We start from the raw sequence: 19591 nt of genomic DNA, 5'->3' as shown, positions 1-19591 counted from the left end.
TCTTAGCAACACAAGCCCACATTTACTTTCTGCAATAGAAACTGCAACTGGAATTAACAACAACAAAACAAACAAACAAACAAAAAAGAAAACCACACAAAAAATATTAACAAGCATAATATAGAAGAGGGGAGTGAGGTTGCTTCAGTGTAGCTGGTCGCATATATCCTGCTTTATACCTGTGCTATTTTTTTAACCTTGTTGTAGGACTGCTCATTTCCTAGTACACAGTGTTCCTCTCATCTGTATTGTAGCTGATTTCACTCCCAATACATTTGTTACTCAGGGTTGAGGTGAGCAGAAGGGACATGTCAATTTGTTTAGGCACTTTCATTGTTTAAGCCCAAACCAAGAGAAACCTAAGGGAACAAGCCTTTGGAGTTAACAGAAAGGGCACTACCCAGCACCAAGCTTAGCCACTTGCTCCTGAAAAGCAGAGGATTCCCAGATGGTAGGGGTGGGGGCTGGCTCTGCTGCAAACAGAACACACGTACTGTGTGTGACAGGAAGGTCTGTGTGTGTCCTGATAGCTCCCAGCTGTCCACTTTTAAGAGCTAAAGACGGCTCCTGCCATTTCAAGGCACTATTTATAAGCATCCCTGCAAAGTACCAGAAGGAGCAGAGACATCATAGCCAGGAACTGGGCACTGGCTGCCATCAGGAGTCAAAACTGGCACAACTTTCTCCTGGGGGTCTTCCATTTCATGCTACTGAGGTGACACTGCCACCAGTAACTGCTGTTTACCCCTGTCCTCCTCAGTCCTGTCCCACCTTGTGGAGATCGGCATTGGAGGTCTCCACGTGCAGAGAAGCCCAAGCCTGGCACAGCACTGGCTTTGCTGTTAAGTCTTCAGAGATTTTCTTGCTCATTTGTTTTTGTTTAAATGTTCTCAACAAAAGAATTTAGTTTGTGGAGGGCAAAACAAGAGCCAAGGCCTGCATTTTCCCACTGCAAGATAAGTAAGAAACTTACACATTCTCATACCAGAATAGCCACCACAAATACCATATAATTGTTGATATGAGAGCTTCTTTCTCCAGTAACTGCATTTCCCAGAGCTTCCAGTGATTTCTTGGCTAAGAATACTTTCTCATTCAGTGAAAACAGACTCTTTCTCTAGAGACATGCCTTAGAACTCCAGTAAATAATAATTTTAAAATAATTTACTTGCAGTCCTAGCATACTTTCAGCATAAAAGACAGTAAGCTAACATCTGAACAGTGCCTTTTCTCTCTAACATCTCCTGGCCTCTCACCTCACATGGAAAATGACACACATTGCACACAACTAAAGAATTTTCAACTAAGCATTACAGAAACCATCAACTCTTTATCAAAAATACCAAACTAATATTTCAATTCATAATTACTTGGACAAACACCACATTAGAATAAGATTTCTGAGGAAATCATTGATGCAACAAAGTCAGGTTCAATAAAAACATGGTGATTCCCTTTAGACCTATACACACTGTCCTTGTCATTAAAAATGAAAAATATGGGTAGACAAATCATGCTGTATGATCTGAGGCACTTGAGCTTTTTGCTAAAGAAAAACCTGAAATGAATCTTGGGTGGATCAGAAGTGCTTGAATTTAGAACTTAGTATTACCATTCCTTCTTATACCTGCTGTACAGAAGCAAAATATTCAGTTTATTTCAGTGTGTCAGTTATCACCACTATAATTATATACAGTAGTGAACACATACAGATAGAACACAAAAATTAACTTTTCTAGAATTCTAGCCCTGATCCTTAAAAAAACTCCCTACCTAAGCCTTTTTTTCATTCAATGAAGGGAGAATCACTCCATTAAATGTTATTAGTCTGGTAAACCCCATCTTTTGTTCAGGTATTAGAATACCAGATAATATTACAGCCTTATATAAGCTCAGAGAGAAGAGTTTATTAAATCATTATTTTTTAAAGACTGGAAAATAAAAAAAAAAAGGGGGGGAGGTCACTATTAAACACATATATATTTTAAAAATACAGGCATCTTGTATCTGTAGATGTATCACAGAATTTAGATGGAGTCCATTGACTGAGAATCCTTGCAAAAACAAAATTAAAGCTGGTTTTAACCAACTCTTCAGAGCACAGAAGTCCAAAGCGTAACAACAGTCTTGAAGACATAATTCCTCAAATGTGGCTGAAAATGCACTCCCCCAGTGAGCCATGTTTTGGAAGATGTAGAGACACACCTGGATGTAGAGCCAGTCCCGGGTAGCCAGGCATTGTAGAGCTCTGACATCACGTTTCTCAGTCCTGCTGCCCAAGGAATGTTTTTTCCATCTCAGCTATTATGTCAGTGACGGAAATTAAGAGTGGCAGTGATGCCTTAGGTTTTAACTTTTATATTTTTCAAATCCTGTACTGCCTAGTGTAACTCTGAAGCTCCTTGTAGCCTGTTAATTTCTGCTCTCTCGTGCTAGGTAGACATAACAAAGCCTCTCCAGGCCTGCTCTTCAAGGACACCCAGACCATCCTAGGCCCCAAAAGTATAAACCAAAAGTCTTTGAGAGGGGGGCAAGCTGAGGGGAATTACATAATTAAACTGAAGCTTTAATTGGAGAATTAACCCTGCTATGCAAATGAACCAAACCTATAAAAGAGTGAAGAACTCATGACCTGTTGTCCATCTTGAGGTCCATCCTGGCAGTAGCCTCTGGCTCCCCAGGGGGGACCTTTGGAGGCCTTTCAAAGAAACACCTGCCCTATTCCCTTACTCCTGTCTAGTCTCTGTTTCTCGGAGGCCACTCAAGGCATCAGCAGCAGCATCCTTAAACTGAAGAGTGCATTTCTGAAAGCCACAATATTTGAAGGAACTTCCCTTCAGACTCAGCGTGGCAGCCTATGGCACAACCTGAAGAAAGCAACAGCCAGGCAAGACATGTCTGTCCTTTACACACCCTGACCAGAGGTCCAGCACCAGTGGAAGGATCTTACAACCACAAAGCCAAGTTTTCAGTGCAGCAGTACTGGCTCAGGGGGAAACCTCAGAGCTTTAACCAAACAAAATACACTATTCCAAATAAGTAGCTGGATGCTCCACTATAAACATGAACTCGCAGCCATTTAACGTTTTATAAACGTGTGTTTAGCCACTGAGCTTTTTGATATTTTGTATCTTTAACAAGCTACCTTCTGAGCCCAAAAGCAAAGATAATGGAGAATCAGCATTAGTTTCTCTGAGGGAAGGCAAAAGGAGAACGAGATATATCCTTGTACATTTGGTATGCATATTTTTGGGAGTTATATAACTTCAGTTTTGCAAAGCAATTTTCTAAACTTTCACTGACAAACAAATCTGATCTGAAAAATCTTACATCAGCAGGGCTGGTTTGCAGATGTTATTTGTGCCATTTATTTATCAAAAATAACTAGAAAATGTTTTTAAAACATCATTCCAGACTGTACAAATAGGAATGTGACATGGGCTGTCTATTTTACTTATACTGTTTTACTGCTTCATATTCTGAGCAAACAGAGAGGCTATTTTCCCCAGGGGTTCAGGAGGGCATACTATTTCATTTCTTCAGAAAATTGTTTCTCTGGATTTCAATCTTTTTAGCTAGATATGACAAAATATAATATCAAGAACACTTATGCTTTTTATCAGCTCTATTTTCAAAGCATAAATAATAGATCAGTATATATTTAAGTCAGGTGACCAAGTCTTATTTCTGAAATCAAATAAGCATTTTGCAATTTTTAAACGATGCTGTACATTTTCACTACAGTATCATTATATCTTTAAAATGCTTTCAAAAGACTAATTTATAAGCACAAAGTGATTTTGAAGATATTTCACTAGTGTTAATAATACCTCACTCAGGTAGCATTCAATTTTCTGAATCCTTGGGTTAATGAGGCAAATAAATCAAAATTGAATAGGCCTAGGCAAAAAAAAAAAATCAAACAAAACTCGAAACTACATCTATTACATTATATATCCTGAGACTCCTTCACTACTGTTGACAATGGCAAACAATATTCTAGCTCTCAGAATCATTACACTTACTCAGAAACTGAGATTAATCTCACAGTCTGAGATTTTAAAATCAAATAGATCAGACTTCATGACTACACAAACGTAACACCTTATTATGATATATCAGGAGTATTCACAAGATGTTGTGCACAGTCTTAGTCAAGTAATTTCCATTAAGTGTCCATAATTTCAGCTGCCTACTGTTTCTTTAATAATCCAACAAAGTCCTTCCAGGATTTTACCACTGCAAACTGCTAAGTCTTTTCTTTTAAGATAAGCCTTTAAAAGAAAATACCTTCTGTATCCAGGCTGTTATTCACCATTTTTTAAAAAGCTCCAAAATCACACAGATGTAGGCAAATAGCTGAAACAAACAAAAATCCTAGCATTTCTGAAAAATAAATACTTCTAGTCATACTGCTACAGTAGGAATCGTGGAAAAAATATTACCTTCATCCCTTTCTCTAAAATATGAGAGAAAGGAAATATTTTATAGATACTATAAAAAGGATCCTACTGTTGGGGCATATCAGTGTTGTCAGCTCTTTTTAAAAAATGGTTACTAATATACAATACAGAGAACTAAAGAGGCCTAAGTTGTTACCAGAAGTAATAAACTCAGCATGAGCAAATAATCAACAAATACTGACAGGCAATAAGCAGTTGCCATTGCATTCCTCTTATTATTGTAGTCAAGTAACAAATGCACTTCCCTACCCAGAGTCACCTACCTGCACAAGGGCAGCCTTTCAGCCTAAGGAACTTTACTATGGCCATAGAGCCCCAGTTGAAAAACAAACTTCCTCGCTGAGCTGTCGTAACCATCATCCCCTGCTAAGTCAGCAGCACAGACTTAAGATTTCCATACACACAATATGTACATTTTCTAATGGAAAACTGCAGAAAAGTAGGTTGGGTGTTTTTTTCCAAAGTAAGTTACTACTGGCTATTACCATCTAAAAACTAATGACAGTAAAACAACCCAACACCTCTACTTTTTTGTGTATTGTAAAGGAGTTAAGGGCCCAAGTGCTCTCAAGTGGCACAGGCCAAAAGCAACAAGAAACAACACATGAAACAGAAATGTTTGCACCTTGTCCCCAGGTAGCACCTTCCTTGTGGCTTTGCAAAACAATTTGTATGGTCAAGAGCTTGCTTAGGAGCAATTTCTATGATGATCTAATATATTTGTTTTGTATTTCCCCCCTGAGGACAAACACCACCACAATAATTAAGAATTTTCTCTTGCTAGAAAATAATGAGCAAATCTGTTAAAGACACCTTTCCATTGCATTAGAAAAGTTTTTAGTTTTATCAAGCTGTAACAAGTGCATATGTACAACAAGAGAGCAACCTCCACAGGCAGGAATTCAAAGACAAACCCAGCCTAGCAAAAGCACCCTTCTGCTCATGGTAGGTTTGCAAGGGACTGGCTCAATTCAGTCCCTATTCCACATCAGCCACTGGGGTCAGCTGCCTCCTGTGCCCCAGAATGGCCAAATGGTACTGGGGACTAGGAGTTTAGATTTTTGACAGTTTAAAAAAGACATTCCAAAAGGTGCTGATTTCGTCTCAATACAGAACAAAATAAACATTTCCACAGCTCCTGAATTAAAGTTCAGTGCCTAACTCCAGCACACCAACACTGCTCAGCGCTTGGCTACTGAGGAGGCATGCATTTCAGAAGAACATGAACTTCTACTTCAAATTATTCCTTTGAGTCCAGGTTGTGGTAGACAACAGTGACAGAAAGTCACCACTCAATGGTTACTCAATTGCTTGCTCAGAATGACACAGTAATTTTATTCTGACTCTTAGTCCACAGAACAGAAACCACAACTGCTATCAGTCCTCTCAAGGCCTTATGCTCTTTGGCAAGGAGTATTGATTTGTGTTTTTATAGCACTACCAGGTAGTAGTTGTGCACTATCATTGTACAAATAATTTATAACAAGCGAGAAAGAACATCTGGAAATAAACCAAATGTATCTTGATCTGCTCAATGAAACATTGCTGGGGTACCTAAAAACAGCCTCTTAAATCAGTATGTGATGCACATCTGAGATGCTCTGATGTTCTGAAAGGCACTTAAAAGCATGTAAACTTGCATTATTACCATGCACATAACCAACTCACGAGTATTATCATGGGAGCAACATGAACACAGTGACATGCCAACTGCCTGCAGGATCAGGCTTTAGCCATAAATTAGAATATGAAACTTAGATTACATTAGAACACAACAAAAATCGTTAAAGAAACTCTCCCAGAAAAAAAGTACGGTAAAAGCCAATGGCACCAGACTCCTTTCTACCACTAAAACAATGTTAATTTGAAAGCCAAGATTCATTTGAAAACGTTCACCTGTAAATCAGAAAGTCCCCAGAGATTAATTTCTGCACTTATGCTATTTGCAAAAAATATTTAACTTAAAGGCATCCCTCTTTTCCTGAAATAATTGCTTGCAGGATGAGAACTAAAACACAATCTGAAGTGTAGTAAAGGTAATTGCTGCACTTACTGTTCATGTCATGTTGATGTATTACTACGTATCAAAGGTCACAGTTCTGTACTCATACATTATCAAATTTGAAAGAGCAATATTCGAATCCGACCAACCTTTAAACTGCCCAGAATATGTGCAAAAATGGATGTGGGCTAACGTGGGTTTAGAAAAAAAAAGAACCCATGTTTTGGAAGCTGAGGGGTCAATCAAGCCAGACTGACAGGGTTACGTGTCACTTCTGTGCATCTAATACCCTCTTAGATTATCAATGAGGTGCAGTACACTGATCTCAAGCTAAAGCAGCTGTGCTAATGAAAATGAAACAGTCTGAAAAAATTAGGTGATACAGGCCTGTGACACAGGGCAGTACTTTGTGGACAATAATGGAGGAATAAGGACATAAATCACCATTTAGATACAATAAAACCTGTAACACCCACCCTGAAAAGTCTATGGAATCGTGGGTCAAAGTCAGCATCTTTGCAACTCCACAATTCCCTCTGAAGCTGCCACATACTTTCAATCCTGAGTCAAGGCAGGTTTTCCTTGCCTCTACTTCAGCGCACACAACATTTTGCAGTCCCGTGCCAGCCTGACCTCTGAGGGTGGAGAGCTGGCTGCTCATGCCATGAGCCAGGAGTTCTCCCAATTGGTTGTAGCACAGATAAATGGGTCTTATCAGAAACTACTCAGCCTTGAACAACTTTCTTCTCCTACATATGCCAGTCCAACTGGGGGGCAGGGACTGCACTAAAGAGGCAGGGGCACCCTCGTTCTTTTTTTGTAACATGCAGTCCTTAAAAAAAGCCAAATAACTACGAAATTCAAGTTGATTGAGTACAGCCAGCACAGACAGAACTGTTAAACAGAATTATCACTTTAAATCATAAATTAAGCTCAGGTAAATAAATAGCTTTTTCATAATCAATTTTTTTCTTGAGAAGTTACATACACAGCAAAGACAGCATATATTCAAATAAGCTATGCAATTTAATTTCATATGCTTTAAAATCTGCTTCATTTGGTAAAATAGTAAATTTCAAAAGGGGAGAGCACAAGCTCAAATGTTTTCTCAGTTACAAGCAGAAAAGCTAAGACAGACATTTCATGAAGTCTATTAGAGCCTAAGAACTCACACTAATGAATGTTTTTGCCATTGATTTTAATGGAATTTGAACTGCAGGTGATGTATTAGTGAAGGCCACAGCTAGGATTAAAATGATACTTCTGATTAAAGATACTATTTATAGTACAAAAACACACATACCCTTTACTAATGCAACAAGGCTATTACAACAATAGCATCTATAAATATACAGGATCTCCTGTTTAAATAAAAGCTCAACATACAAAAAATACAAGTACAAACATTCCTAAAGAAATAACAACTTTCACATTTCCTTTAAAACATCATTCAAAACAGTTTGCTTAAAATGAATTTTCCTGGTGGTTTTGTAAAATGTTTTTGAGTGCTGAACAAGTCAAAATTAAGTTTCGTCAACTGAGCAGAAGTCCTTGAAGTGATGCAAGGAATTAGAGGGCAGACCACTTGAGAAGAGCTGGAAGGTCTTTGTTGCTTGAGTTTTCTACAAATTCAGCTTCTCTATTTTCATTGAGGCAGGACAATGGAGAAAGAAAGAGAGAAAGAATTATTATTTCAACATAAGTTACAAATTTAGAGATGAGTTTGAATTTACAAATTGAATACCCAAAATTGTCAGCTCTCCAGTATCTGCACCCCTTGTTTTCTCCTATATCTGATTATCTCAGGATTTTGCTGCATGTATTCCTCCCTGGCAGTTGCAATCTCCCTTTTGCAAATTATTTTTGTCACACAACAAAAGGAGAATACATGATTTCACAGTGGCAGAGGCTTATGAAGCCCTCCTGAAAAACATTAGTAATTGTTCACTGAAAATCCTAGCAGTACAATGTGAGGCATATACAGTGGCAGTCTTGAAATAGGTTTATTCCCACGGTGACTACTGTGAAAAATAACCAGTATTATGAGACTTGGTCAGGACACCCCCTTCTAACCAAAAATTTAAGTCAGGATCAAATTGATTTTATGCAACCTTGAAAGCTATATTATGATACAGTGCTTTAGATTTTTCACTGTTCCAAAGTTAAATAATCTATCGAGAATCTTTGAAGTGTTTGCTTTAATCTCAAAACCCTATGGTTTGGGAACAAATTATTGTATAATCAATACATTTCATTTTAAAGCCCTTCTCACTATCCTGCCTATCATATACCTCTCTCGGTCTTATTCTTCATAGAATCACAGAATCGTTATTCTTTCAGAGAAAAGATTGAATGTGACCTGACAAGACCCCAGAAAGTTCCACAAATCAAAAGCAATGGTGAAGTCAAATTCCTTGAGAATCGTGATCTTAAGGGACAACTCAATTTCTTTTTTTTTTTAATGCTTGAGGGTAGCAGCTCTTATTGCTAAACACTATTAGAGCTTATTCTATTTGTTGTGTAAACAAACCTCTAGTAAAAACCTAGTGCTAAGAAATTCCCACCTACTCAGGATGCCATCCTTTTCCTCCAAACACCCAGAATCCAAAGCATGAAGTACACTGAAGTTCAGACTATCAGACAAACTCAACTAGGACACGTTTCTGATGGAAGTTTACAGTTTGACAGACACTTTGGTGCATTACCACACACCAGGGCCTGGAGCCAACCACTCTATGCCAGTCAACCCAATCAGCTGTAATTCCTTGCCTTCATCACCCTCCACAAACCCGAGATATATAAATTCCACCTAAAGGCCACACCACGGAAGAGAGGAGCACTGCCAAAGACCAGTAAGCATTTCACACACGTTTTCCTATCAGTGAATCAAAACTTTCTGACAACCGCCAAAAATCTCTGCCATCCACATATTGCCATTAAATACACTCTTAATAATAAGAAAGCACATGTCATCAATCAAACACAATCCACTGGTCATGGAGCAATCTTTTATTGCCCTCTCATTCTCCAATGTCATTTTAAATCTAATGCCTTCTGCAAGGCTATTTGTCCAAATTATTAGGAATTTTCAAACTTCCAGTTTTAATTCCTAAAAAACTTACTCTCCACCAATGTTTATGCACTTGATGTACTGCAGCCTTTTTTTAAATTAGCCTGTATTAGGCATACATGTTTTCTGTACAGTCTCCTTCAGAGCCTTACTACACCAGAAATCTGGACAGGGTTGCATTTACCAATTCTAGAAGGGAACTGAAACATGAGATGCTGACATCTGAGGCATTAACTTTTAACCATGTGATTGGACAGGAAAGAACCTCTTAGAGAGATTAGGGGAAAAAAAACAACAAACCAAAACAAAAAACAGTCTGTAAGACATGGAAGGAAATGAAGGCCTAAAGATTTTGCATGAGACACTCAGTGAACTGGTCAAATGATTATTTGCCAAAGACACAAAATGGATCTTCAAGGTTATTGTTCTAGTGCAACATTCCCATACAGGACATTCCTTACTCCCTGAACAGCCTTCCTCATTGTAGAGGACCTAACAAAACCTCATTCCAGAAGCAGAATAAATAAGGAGAAGCAGCTTACTCTAAACTTTCTTTACATCCACTACTCTTGTACTGAATGTGTTCAGACTTTATAGAGATTAAGACTTTTAAAATTTTTAATAGCAGACTTAGCTATTGAATAATGGAAGTTTCCTCTAGCCTACTCACTCCTCCAGCACCACAAATCCACAAGTGCACAAACGTTGCTAAGTTCAGAACCATGTACCAACACAGAAATGTTTCTCCTAGCCTTTGAAGGTTAAAAAGGTTACAAATCTCTCATAATAGCGAGACAGCTTCTTTCTACCAAGTGATTGTCATACACTTATTCTGGAATTAATTCTAAAAAGCAAACAAACCTCTCCAATGTGATTCCTTGTCAATTGCATCCCTATTATTTCTGACATAAGAACATGATATTAACCTGAGTTATGTACTGCCATGTGGTAACAGCCAAACCCTACTACGTTTTCTGAAAAAAATCTCTTCAAGCACGTATTTTTTATTTCTTGATTAAGACTTTGTTCTAAAATAAAAAAAAACATTATATCTTCCCTCCCCCCTGTATGTTTCCCTCATGAATGACTCTGTCATTCTTTTAAGTCTTCCACTGCCTTGGGGTTCAATCTTCTTGACTTCAAGGCAACCATACCCAACCCTAGTTACTTGCTTTTGATAATCTCTAACCATTCCTAAACCATCAGCTTCTACATTATCTTCATTTGCCATTCCTTGGGAGCTTCTTTTTCCTGCATGGAGGCTAAACAGATTTTTTGAGAAATCGTCATTTAGATTCCACTAAAAGTTTTAATTATGTCAGAATGTCGAAGGGCAATCAATTGTGTTCTCCTTTAGAAGAAGTACTAGAATTTAAAATACTATTGCCTTTTTTAACCCTGTTCTGCTCACTTCTAAGTAAAATTTAAATTTGACTGCCCCATTTCAATTTATTTTGAACTAGAATACTCATTTGTCTTTTGTGCCAGAGTTTTTAAGCAGCCGAGATAGCTCCTCCCTAATTTATAAACCATATTTAAATACAAGGAGATCTCTGCAGTTACTCACAATATTCCACAGTCAATAAAAACACTGCACCAACAAGCTTGCTAAGTATTACTTCACTACCCAACTTAATTTTGCTTTTCATCCCAGCCACAGAAAGAAATGGGGCTCCTATGACATCTTAGAAGTCTGGTCCTGCGAGAAGTCTCAGTACTTTTGAAAAAATTGAGATTCAAGTACATGCCAAGAAGTCAGAAGACAACAAAACATGGAACCACAGTATTTATTTTTTTCCCTCTACTTTCTTCCATCCTTAAGAGTCAAACTGCAACTGGATTAAACATGACTGACAATTACTGTACTTTTTTTGCCTACATACTCCTACTTCCAAGGTTTTTCTGGAGTTACAAAGACATGACTAAGTGTGGCTACAGCAGTTCATTTACAGGTATTTTTGGATTTCGATTCAACTCCTGTTGGACAGGTACCTTTTACTATTGCCACACTTAGAGTACACAGAAGCCAAGAAGCAATTGCTGCAGAAACAGAATCCTCTTCTCATATTCGTATCAGGACTGGGGCACCCACACTTGGCAGGAGTAACATGCAAATGCTTACTGTAAATTGAGAAAAGCTCAGTCTACAACAGTCATATGTATCATCATGAGCCTGAATTAACCCACAGATTAACCCTGTGCCCGCATTTACTAGAGCTACTTTAAAACCCTGAAAACCTAGAAAGTTAAAAATAGATCTTTCTCTACCAAAATTCTAGGGCATCCTTAACATAATCTTCAAGCCTTCTGAAGCAGTTAATGGAAATGACTGCTCAGACACCTTTTTAAAGTATGAAAGTCTTTCAGAAAATTCTATCATGCACTTAAAACGGACTTCATCTTCCTGTGCTCAAAAGTTTTAGGTATTTTTAGGTCACAAAGCAGGTTTTCACATTCTAAAAAGTATTTGTTTTCACATCAGTTGACTGTCTCTACTTGATCCTTCAGTGATATATTAAACAAAAAGTACCAATTCCTTCTGTGGGAAGTTGCTCATGTCTCATTTAAGAATCTTGGGAGAAATAACACCCCACCCCACTCCAAATACTGAGTCTCCTTTTTCAAAAAAAAAGTTCATATTCCCAAAATCCTAAGAAGCATCAGTTTCTTTGGCAAATGCAGGACATGTGAAAATATACATGTCCCAGGCTAATTAAAACATTGTTAATATATAGATCCAATATCAACAGTTTTCTCAGTCAATTCTATAGACATTACATGCATAACAGCTCAGCCACTGTTTGTCATGGAAGGGACCTAAAATTCCTCTACAAAAGACCAGACACTTCAAATGTACATTTTTAAAAGGAAGTAATATCTGTGCCTAGAGTAACCTTAAGTTCTGAACTGACAGTAATTCATGCCTTCATATCCCCTTTGATGGATTAGGATATCAAATTTTACTTGTTTTTAGAGCTTATAATGTAAGCACATCCAACAGTTAACTGTACTGATTTACTCACATGGTCTGTGATTTTTTTTCTCTCCAAAGAAATAAGCCTTTAAACAGATAAATCAGTGAGGTACAAAGTGCAGTGTAGAGATTAACAACTTACAAAACAATAAATAAGCTTCGCCACCTTTCAGGCAAAATTATTTCCATTTTAAATAAATTCTGTAATCTAAAATATATTCTCTAGAAGTATTAAAAGATTAATTCCCCTATCACTTTGTACCCTGTTACTTTTCTCATACTGTCCAACATGTTTGGAAAAGAGACTGTTTTCTTTGTATTCCCAACTAAGACAGTCACACACAAAATGCTTATTTGCTAATTGTTTATGTAAGTATGGACAAGCACCTATAAGTACTCCTTTAATCATATGCCTACATTCTGTCTATTAAGAATAATTAAAATTCAGTAATTAAAATATTAATTGCAATTTACATAGGGAAGCAGAAAAAAAATTCCTCTGTAATCTAAATACAGACCGAACTTGATTCTGACTGATGCAAGGCTGAGCTTCTAAACTATCCCCAAAGAATCAGAAAATTAAGCATGTATTTGAAAAACAAAATTAAGCATTGTTGTTCATGTAACAATTATGTCTTGCATAAAGACATGGATATTAAGGTCACATTTAGAAACATGCTTTTCTTGTAGAAGACTCTTAAGATAGTAAGATTTATGGGGTTTGTTGTCTTCACAGTGTAAAAACCATTTCCATTTGGAACCAAGACAACAGATTAAAACTGGTTTTGAAATTTCCCCTCTTTCTGTAGTAAGATACACAACACTGCACAAAATAATACTTTTATCAGAAGTATTACTAAATCAACCAAGTTACATATGGTCAGCTTTTATTTCTAAAAAAAATATCTGTTTGACTTAGGTACCTCACAGACAGAAAACTTCTAATCCAGGATCCCAGCTGTTACATTTAACAGGAAATGTGTAACAAATGTCCTTATCTTAAAAAGCAATGCAATAAAAAAAAAAAAAAAATACATTTTCAGTACTCCAGCAGCAAATATTCATTGCAATTGTAACATTCAATAGTAACAAGTTTTAGGTACAGTTAGAGAAGCCTTTTGACAAATGCACATGCGCTTTCCCTTTCCATCAGGGATCTATTTCTATTCTATCAAAGCCACCTTAGCTACATACAGACATGCTCCTTTTAAGGTGGCACACTCCTTCTGAACTTGCACAAAGTAATGGCAGAATAGCTGCATACAGCAGAACGAATTCTCTTCAGCTTTAGGAATCACAAAGCAAGTAATGCTGCTAGATGTCTTTATTTTCCTTTAACAAAATACACAAAGGCACAAAATTCACTTATATCTTGTAATTATTGTACAGGTATAAATAGTGCTTTGTATTCAAGTACAATCGAGTGCAGAGACTTTCTATATTTTATGTAAACACAAAATAGTTTTGCATGAAGGTGCCTCTGGTTCATCTGCAACACAAACACCAAAGGAGATGCCATTTATCCAAGTGCCATTTAACTGAATTCTGTCAAAAAGTTAGACAATGAATAATATTAACACCACTGCAATGACACTTCCATATGCTTAAGTCAAATGTCGGATGACCCTTTAGCTTGTAAACATCTGTGTATTAAACATGTACTCAATCCATTTTAACAAGGCAGCATTAAAAAGTATCTTAAGTTCACTAGACCAAACTTACTAGGTCAGATGCCATCAGTAATTGCTCTTTATGTGTGACAGTTAAAGAGATGTCAAACTGTAAGTCACCCTTAGCAAAGCTTGTACTTCGAAGTTTTTCAAGACGCAAACTAAACAAGGGCTACAACTGTTAGGCTTCAACCAACTACATGGTCTATGTGTTAACTTAAAGAGACATGCTTAGTTTACAATACCCACTTTTACACATAGCTTTGACACACTGTGGCAGTTGAGGCAGTTTAAGCCCAAGCAAGATTATTAAGTTGTACCATTAAAAAAAAAGCTCACCTGAATAGTAACAACAGGCATGAACAAAGCTAAAAACTAGCTACAGAAGGCACTTGAAGTACTTTATTCTGCTTTTATTAAAGATTCTTCACTTTGTTCAGCTGAAGCAGACTCTGAAATAGTCTCTTCAGTTGCTGAAACGTTTTCTGGTTCTTCTTTTTCAACTTCTTCAGCTAGCTTATCATTTAGATGCTCAGAACTTGGTGCTTTATCATCTGTGTCATTTGTCTCAACGATCTGGGCCACATCATCTTCAGATTCTGTGAAAAGAAAAATTACAAAATAGCAAAATTACATTTCTAGAAATTAAGAGGCAACTAATATTCTTAAAAAGCAAATGAAACATTCTGCAATCACATACAGGTTTTGACTAGTAACTGCACGATGTTCTCAACTCGTAAAAACTTTGATTTTTCTAAGACAGTCACAGGTAAAACAATTAAAATTTAAGGAAAAAAGAAAATACTATGGAAAAGAGCTTAGCTCCCACTAGAAAAATACTTTATTATTTGCATACATTCACCCTCAACAGAAGCTTTCTAAGCTTGTTCACTAATGTGAGATGTTAGACACATGTTAATTCAGTTTCTTTGTGCTTGGTAATGTCAGTTTCATCAACTGTTTTATTTTTTTAATAAGGGTTCAATCTGTACACAAATTAAAACATTCTACTTGATGGAAACTATTTTAAACATAAGGAGTCTGATACCCAGAAAAAAATTAAAACACCAAAAAACCCAAAAAATCCCAACCAAAAAACCCATAAAACCAACCCTAACAAACATATCAAACCAGCCAATGAAAATTACTACATATTCTGTCTTCCATGGAGTAGTGCAGGAAGGTTGAACAGGAATATACTTATTCTTCATCTGGGATGGGACTTTCTTCGATAACACATGTATTTTTAAGATCAAAAACATTTATTTTAAGTACTGCCTCTAAAGTAAATTCTAGCTTCACAACAGGACTTCAGTAGCATATGAAAAGTCATATTTTGAAGTAAGCAAAAGCACTGAAAAACTGAATGCGGTTGCATTAAATGACACAAAGGTACTGTAGAATGGCATTGCTGATGGCAGTTGATTTATTGACTAGTATTAGTTAATACTATACAGTACTAATGCATACTGTGAATGCAAACAGTTTGCAAAACTGATGCAAAGTTACAGCTCAAAAATGTTAGCCTTATCAAATGTTTCTAACTGCATAGAATCATAGAATGGTTTGGGTTAGAAGCAACCTTAAAGATCAGTCTAGTTCCAACCTTCCCCTAGACCAAGTTGCTCAAAGCCCCATCCAACTGCACCTTGAAAACTTCCAGGGATGGGGCACCCACAGCTTCTGTTGGCAGCCTGTTACAGTGTCTCATCCCTCTCCACAGTGAAAAATTTCTTCCCAATATCTAACCTAAACCTACCCTTTCAGCTCATATCCATTCTGCCTCATCCTATCACTATATGCCCTTGTATAAAGTCCCTCTCCAGCTTTCTTGAGACCCCTTTAGATCCTGGGAGGCTGCTCTATGGTCTCCCCAAAGCCTTCTCTTCTCCAGGCTGCACAGCTCCAACCCTCTCAGCCTGTCATCACAGGACAGGTGCTCCAGCCCTCTGACCATGCTTGTGGCCCTCCTCCAAACTTGCTCCAAAAGGAGAATGTCTTTCTTATGCCAGGGGCCTGTTGTTTAACCCAGCCTGCAACTGGGTTGCAGCCCAGACACCTGCCTACTCCCCACCCACCCTCCTGCCACCCTGGTGGGATGGGGAGGAGAATCACAAAAAAAGTTAAACCCCAGGGTTAAAATTAGAACAGTTTAATAATTCAACAAATTAAGATAGTAACAACTACAACAAAAATAACTGTATCTAAGCAGGGGGGCAGGGGGAAGAGAAAGGAAAAAAAATTAAACACGTGATGCCAAATACAATGGCTCCCTGCCTGCTGACTGAGGCCCAGCCCATGCCCCAGCAGTGTTCAGCCCCTCACATCCAAGTCCCCCAGTTTACACACTGTCCATGACATTCTGTGGTATGGAATAACCCTGGAATAACCCGTCCTGGCTATGCCCCCCAAAGCTCCTTGGGCACCTCATGCTGGTAAAGCATGAAATACCAAGAAGTCATTGACTTAAAATAAGCACTACTTAGCAATAACCAAAACATCCATGTGTTATCAATGTTATTCTTGTACTAAATTCAAAACCAAGTACTGTACCAGCTACTAAGAAAAAAATCAACTCTATCACAGCTGAAACCAGGTCAGTCCCCCAAAGCTGGACACAGCTCTCCAGGTGGGGTCTCACAAGAGCAGAGCAGAGGGAGAGAATCATCTCCCTCACCCTGCTGGCCACAATGCTTCTGATGCAATCCAGGACATGGCTGGCTTTCTGGGTTACAATCACACATTGCCAGGTCATGTTGAGATTCCTGCCAACCAACATCCCCACATCCTTCTCCTCATGGCTGCTCTCAATTCCTTCTCTGCTCAGCCTGTATTTGTGCTTGGGATTGCCCTGATCCAGACACAGGACCTCGGACTTGGCCTTAATGAACTTCATAAGGTTCACAGTCCCACCTCTCAAGACTCTCAAGGTCCCTCTGGATGGAATCCCTTCCCTGCACCACACAGCTCAGTGCCATCAGCAAATCTGCTGAAGGTGTGCTCAATCCCACTGTCCATGTCCTGACAAAGATATCATGCAGTGCTGGTCCCAATACCAACGTCTGAGGAAAACAGTGTCAGTCAAGTGCCACGTGTTCGTGTTCATCTAAATGTGTTGGGTGTCTGAAAGTAATCAGACTCTTCAGGCTGATACAGAATTCAAGCAGAGACAAAAGCTTTAGAAGCACTGCTCTGGCTTCTTGGCCCATGACTGAGCGAGGAGCTGCTGGCACACCCATGTCAAGCAGACCTTGTACAAATGCCATCTGTCACCAAGAACTTAAGACCCCTCTTTCCACACAAAGCTCCACCTAGCTAGTTCCAGGCTTCATTTCAGACTGCTCAGAGCAGCCCAGCTTCTCCATTCTTTTCTCAGACTCCATCTTTCATTTTAGCAAGTTTGCAGCTGACTCACCTCCTGGTTCCTTCCCTGCTCTCTCAACCACAAGCTGCTCAACACCTGCCCTGGCTTCTTGTTCCAAAATTTTTCAACCCTACTTCTGCCCAAGCAAAACAATGTCCCCAGTTACTTTCCAGCCCATCCCACTCTCTCTTCCTGCTCTTCAATTTCCATCTTGATCCCATCTCTGTCTGTGCTCAATCTTTATCTCCCAACTGTCAAGTTTTCTGTCTCATCTCTGCATTTTTTCTTCAGCCTCAAATTCTATGAATAAGTTTGTGCATTTTCCTGCTCCAACCGTCCACACTTGAGTTACATTCCTTTATTGCTACTCTTCAGGCTAGAGTCAAAGAAAGTATGGGATGCAAGGAAGAGGCAGCTCCATGCCCTCTCAACTCATTTGTAGCATAGCCCAACCATTACCTATTTACAGAGTTTCAGTCCTGCAGTCTTCAACTGAATAATGCTTAGCACTCTGCAGCAGTGACTTGTTCTTACCCTGACAAAGGTAAAGAGACTGTTTACTCAGTCTGATCAGAAGGATGCCAAGCATCTACAACATCTTTGATGTAAGACCTAGGGACAACCACAGCCACCAGCTTCTAATGGAAAGGAGAAAACCTGATGAAATGCATATTCTAACTATATTTAAAGGAAGAGGATGGTGCTTTCATTTTTATATTTCACTAAAAGGTATGGAGACACTGCTTATTTAAGCAAAAATTGACAGGTTTTTTATTAATTTTCCCTTCACTCTGTTCTTGATTAAACTTCTTGAAACTCTCCAGAATATACAGTAATACAAATTTACATGGAAAAATTTGGTCTTATAATTAAGTCTGAGAAAGTTACAAGAAACTAAAGAGTAGGTCCTTTAAATGAGTAGTCAGGGCATTCAGAGTAAGTGATGCTAACTCCAACCATAAACATGATCAGTCTTCATTAAAAATATATAGAGATTCCATTTTAAACACAGCAATTAATGGAAAGCTTGCCCAAAGTCAACCTGATTTAAATACTACACGATTAAAGTCATTGTGAGAGCAGTAGCCAACAAGTGAAAGCTCTGACTATAAACTTAAAAGGATGACAAAAGAAAATGTAAGTGTCCTTGAAGAGTAATACTTAATCCATGATTTTATCAAAGAATGTAGCTTCACTCACATGATCTTAACAACAAACACAGCCCTATGCTTGCTGCATATTTAAGAGCTGCAGCAATGCAACCTTAAAAAACCTGCTCCTGGCTACAGCAGTTTTTCCCCCCAACACTCCTGCTTAATGCTTAGTACTTAGAAAGCCTATGGACTTCCCATTGTAAGTAGTCAGCCACCCCTCCTCTTGTTGTAGAGAGCATCTCACTGTGTAACCAGTGAAATCACAATACTGCATCACTATTAAATTAAGTAGAAAATCTCTGTTAAGTGGGAATTCATAAAAATGTTGAAATTGCTCTAAAATATAGCTGCTTGTGCTTTCAAGCAGCTTTGGGACAAGTTTTCTTTGCTACTAGAGCTCCCCTTTAAGACAGATTTCCACATAGTGCCACATGTCTGAAGTATCTTTAAAGGATGTGTGTCCCACAGTAATCTGTTATTGGCTTTGATATCAGAGAAAGCTATTTGTGAAACCTTTGAAACAATTCAGATAATAGCACAGCATTCCCTCTACCCTTTACGTCCTACCAAAAAGGCAACTTACGCTACTCAGCAAAACTGAACTGTGGTTCACTAGAAACATAATAGACTTTTAAATCAAAAAAACTTGTTTACAAGTCATTAAACTCAAGGTGAGCTGACCTGTGTCTGCTTGAGAAATCATTGAGTTCAAGCCTTATTAGTCCTTTGTCTTCCATCAGTTTTATTCCCAGAAAAAGTTAGTTTCATCTGTAACACTTGCCCAAAGCCAAGCTCCACTTGTAGAACTCACAGTGAGCAAACACTTGAAATGGCATTATTTCTGGTAGAGCATTACTGTGAACCCTTCAGTTGAACAACGAGCCAAGTTTCTGC

The 19591-nt window shown here is 38.2% G+C and overlaps 1 protein-coding gene across 3 annotated transcripts in view; it reads right to left on the bottom strand.

Annotated features, from left to right (window-relative positions):
- Window positions 1–7472: 7472 nt before the first annotated feature.
- LNPK (lunapark, ER junction formation factor) overlaps window positions 7473–19591 on the bottom strand; it is a 50711-nt gene continuing 38592 nt past the window's right edge. The window contains exons 13-14 of one of the 3 annotated variants that reach the window (XR_007204759.1): window positions 14519–14778; window positions 7473–8113 (exon numbers count right to left, since the gene is read on the bottom strand). Coding sequence is in view for 1 of the 3 variants with exons in the window: in XM_048309421.1 (XP_048165378.1) it covers window positions 14582–14778 (197 nt within the window). In the remaining 2 variants the exon portion in view is untranslated. Of the gene's footprint in view, window positions 8114–13815; window positions 14779–19591 lie in introns of those variants that run through there. The other 2 variants (XR_007204758.1, XM_048309421.1) reach the window with 2 other exon arrangements.

Source organism: Corvus hawaiiensis, chromosome 7 (genome assembly GCF_020740725.1).
Source record: "Corvus hawaiiensis isolate bCorHaw1 chromosome 7, bCorHaw1.pri.cur, whole genome shotgun sequence".
NCBI lineage: Eukaryota > Metazoa > Chordata > Aves > Passeriformes > Corvidae > Corvus > Corvus hawaiiensis.
Note: the sequence above shows the minus strand (reverse complement) of the source record. Positions and strands in the feature narration are given on the sequence as shown.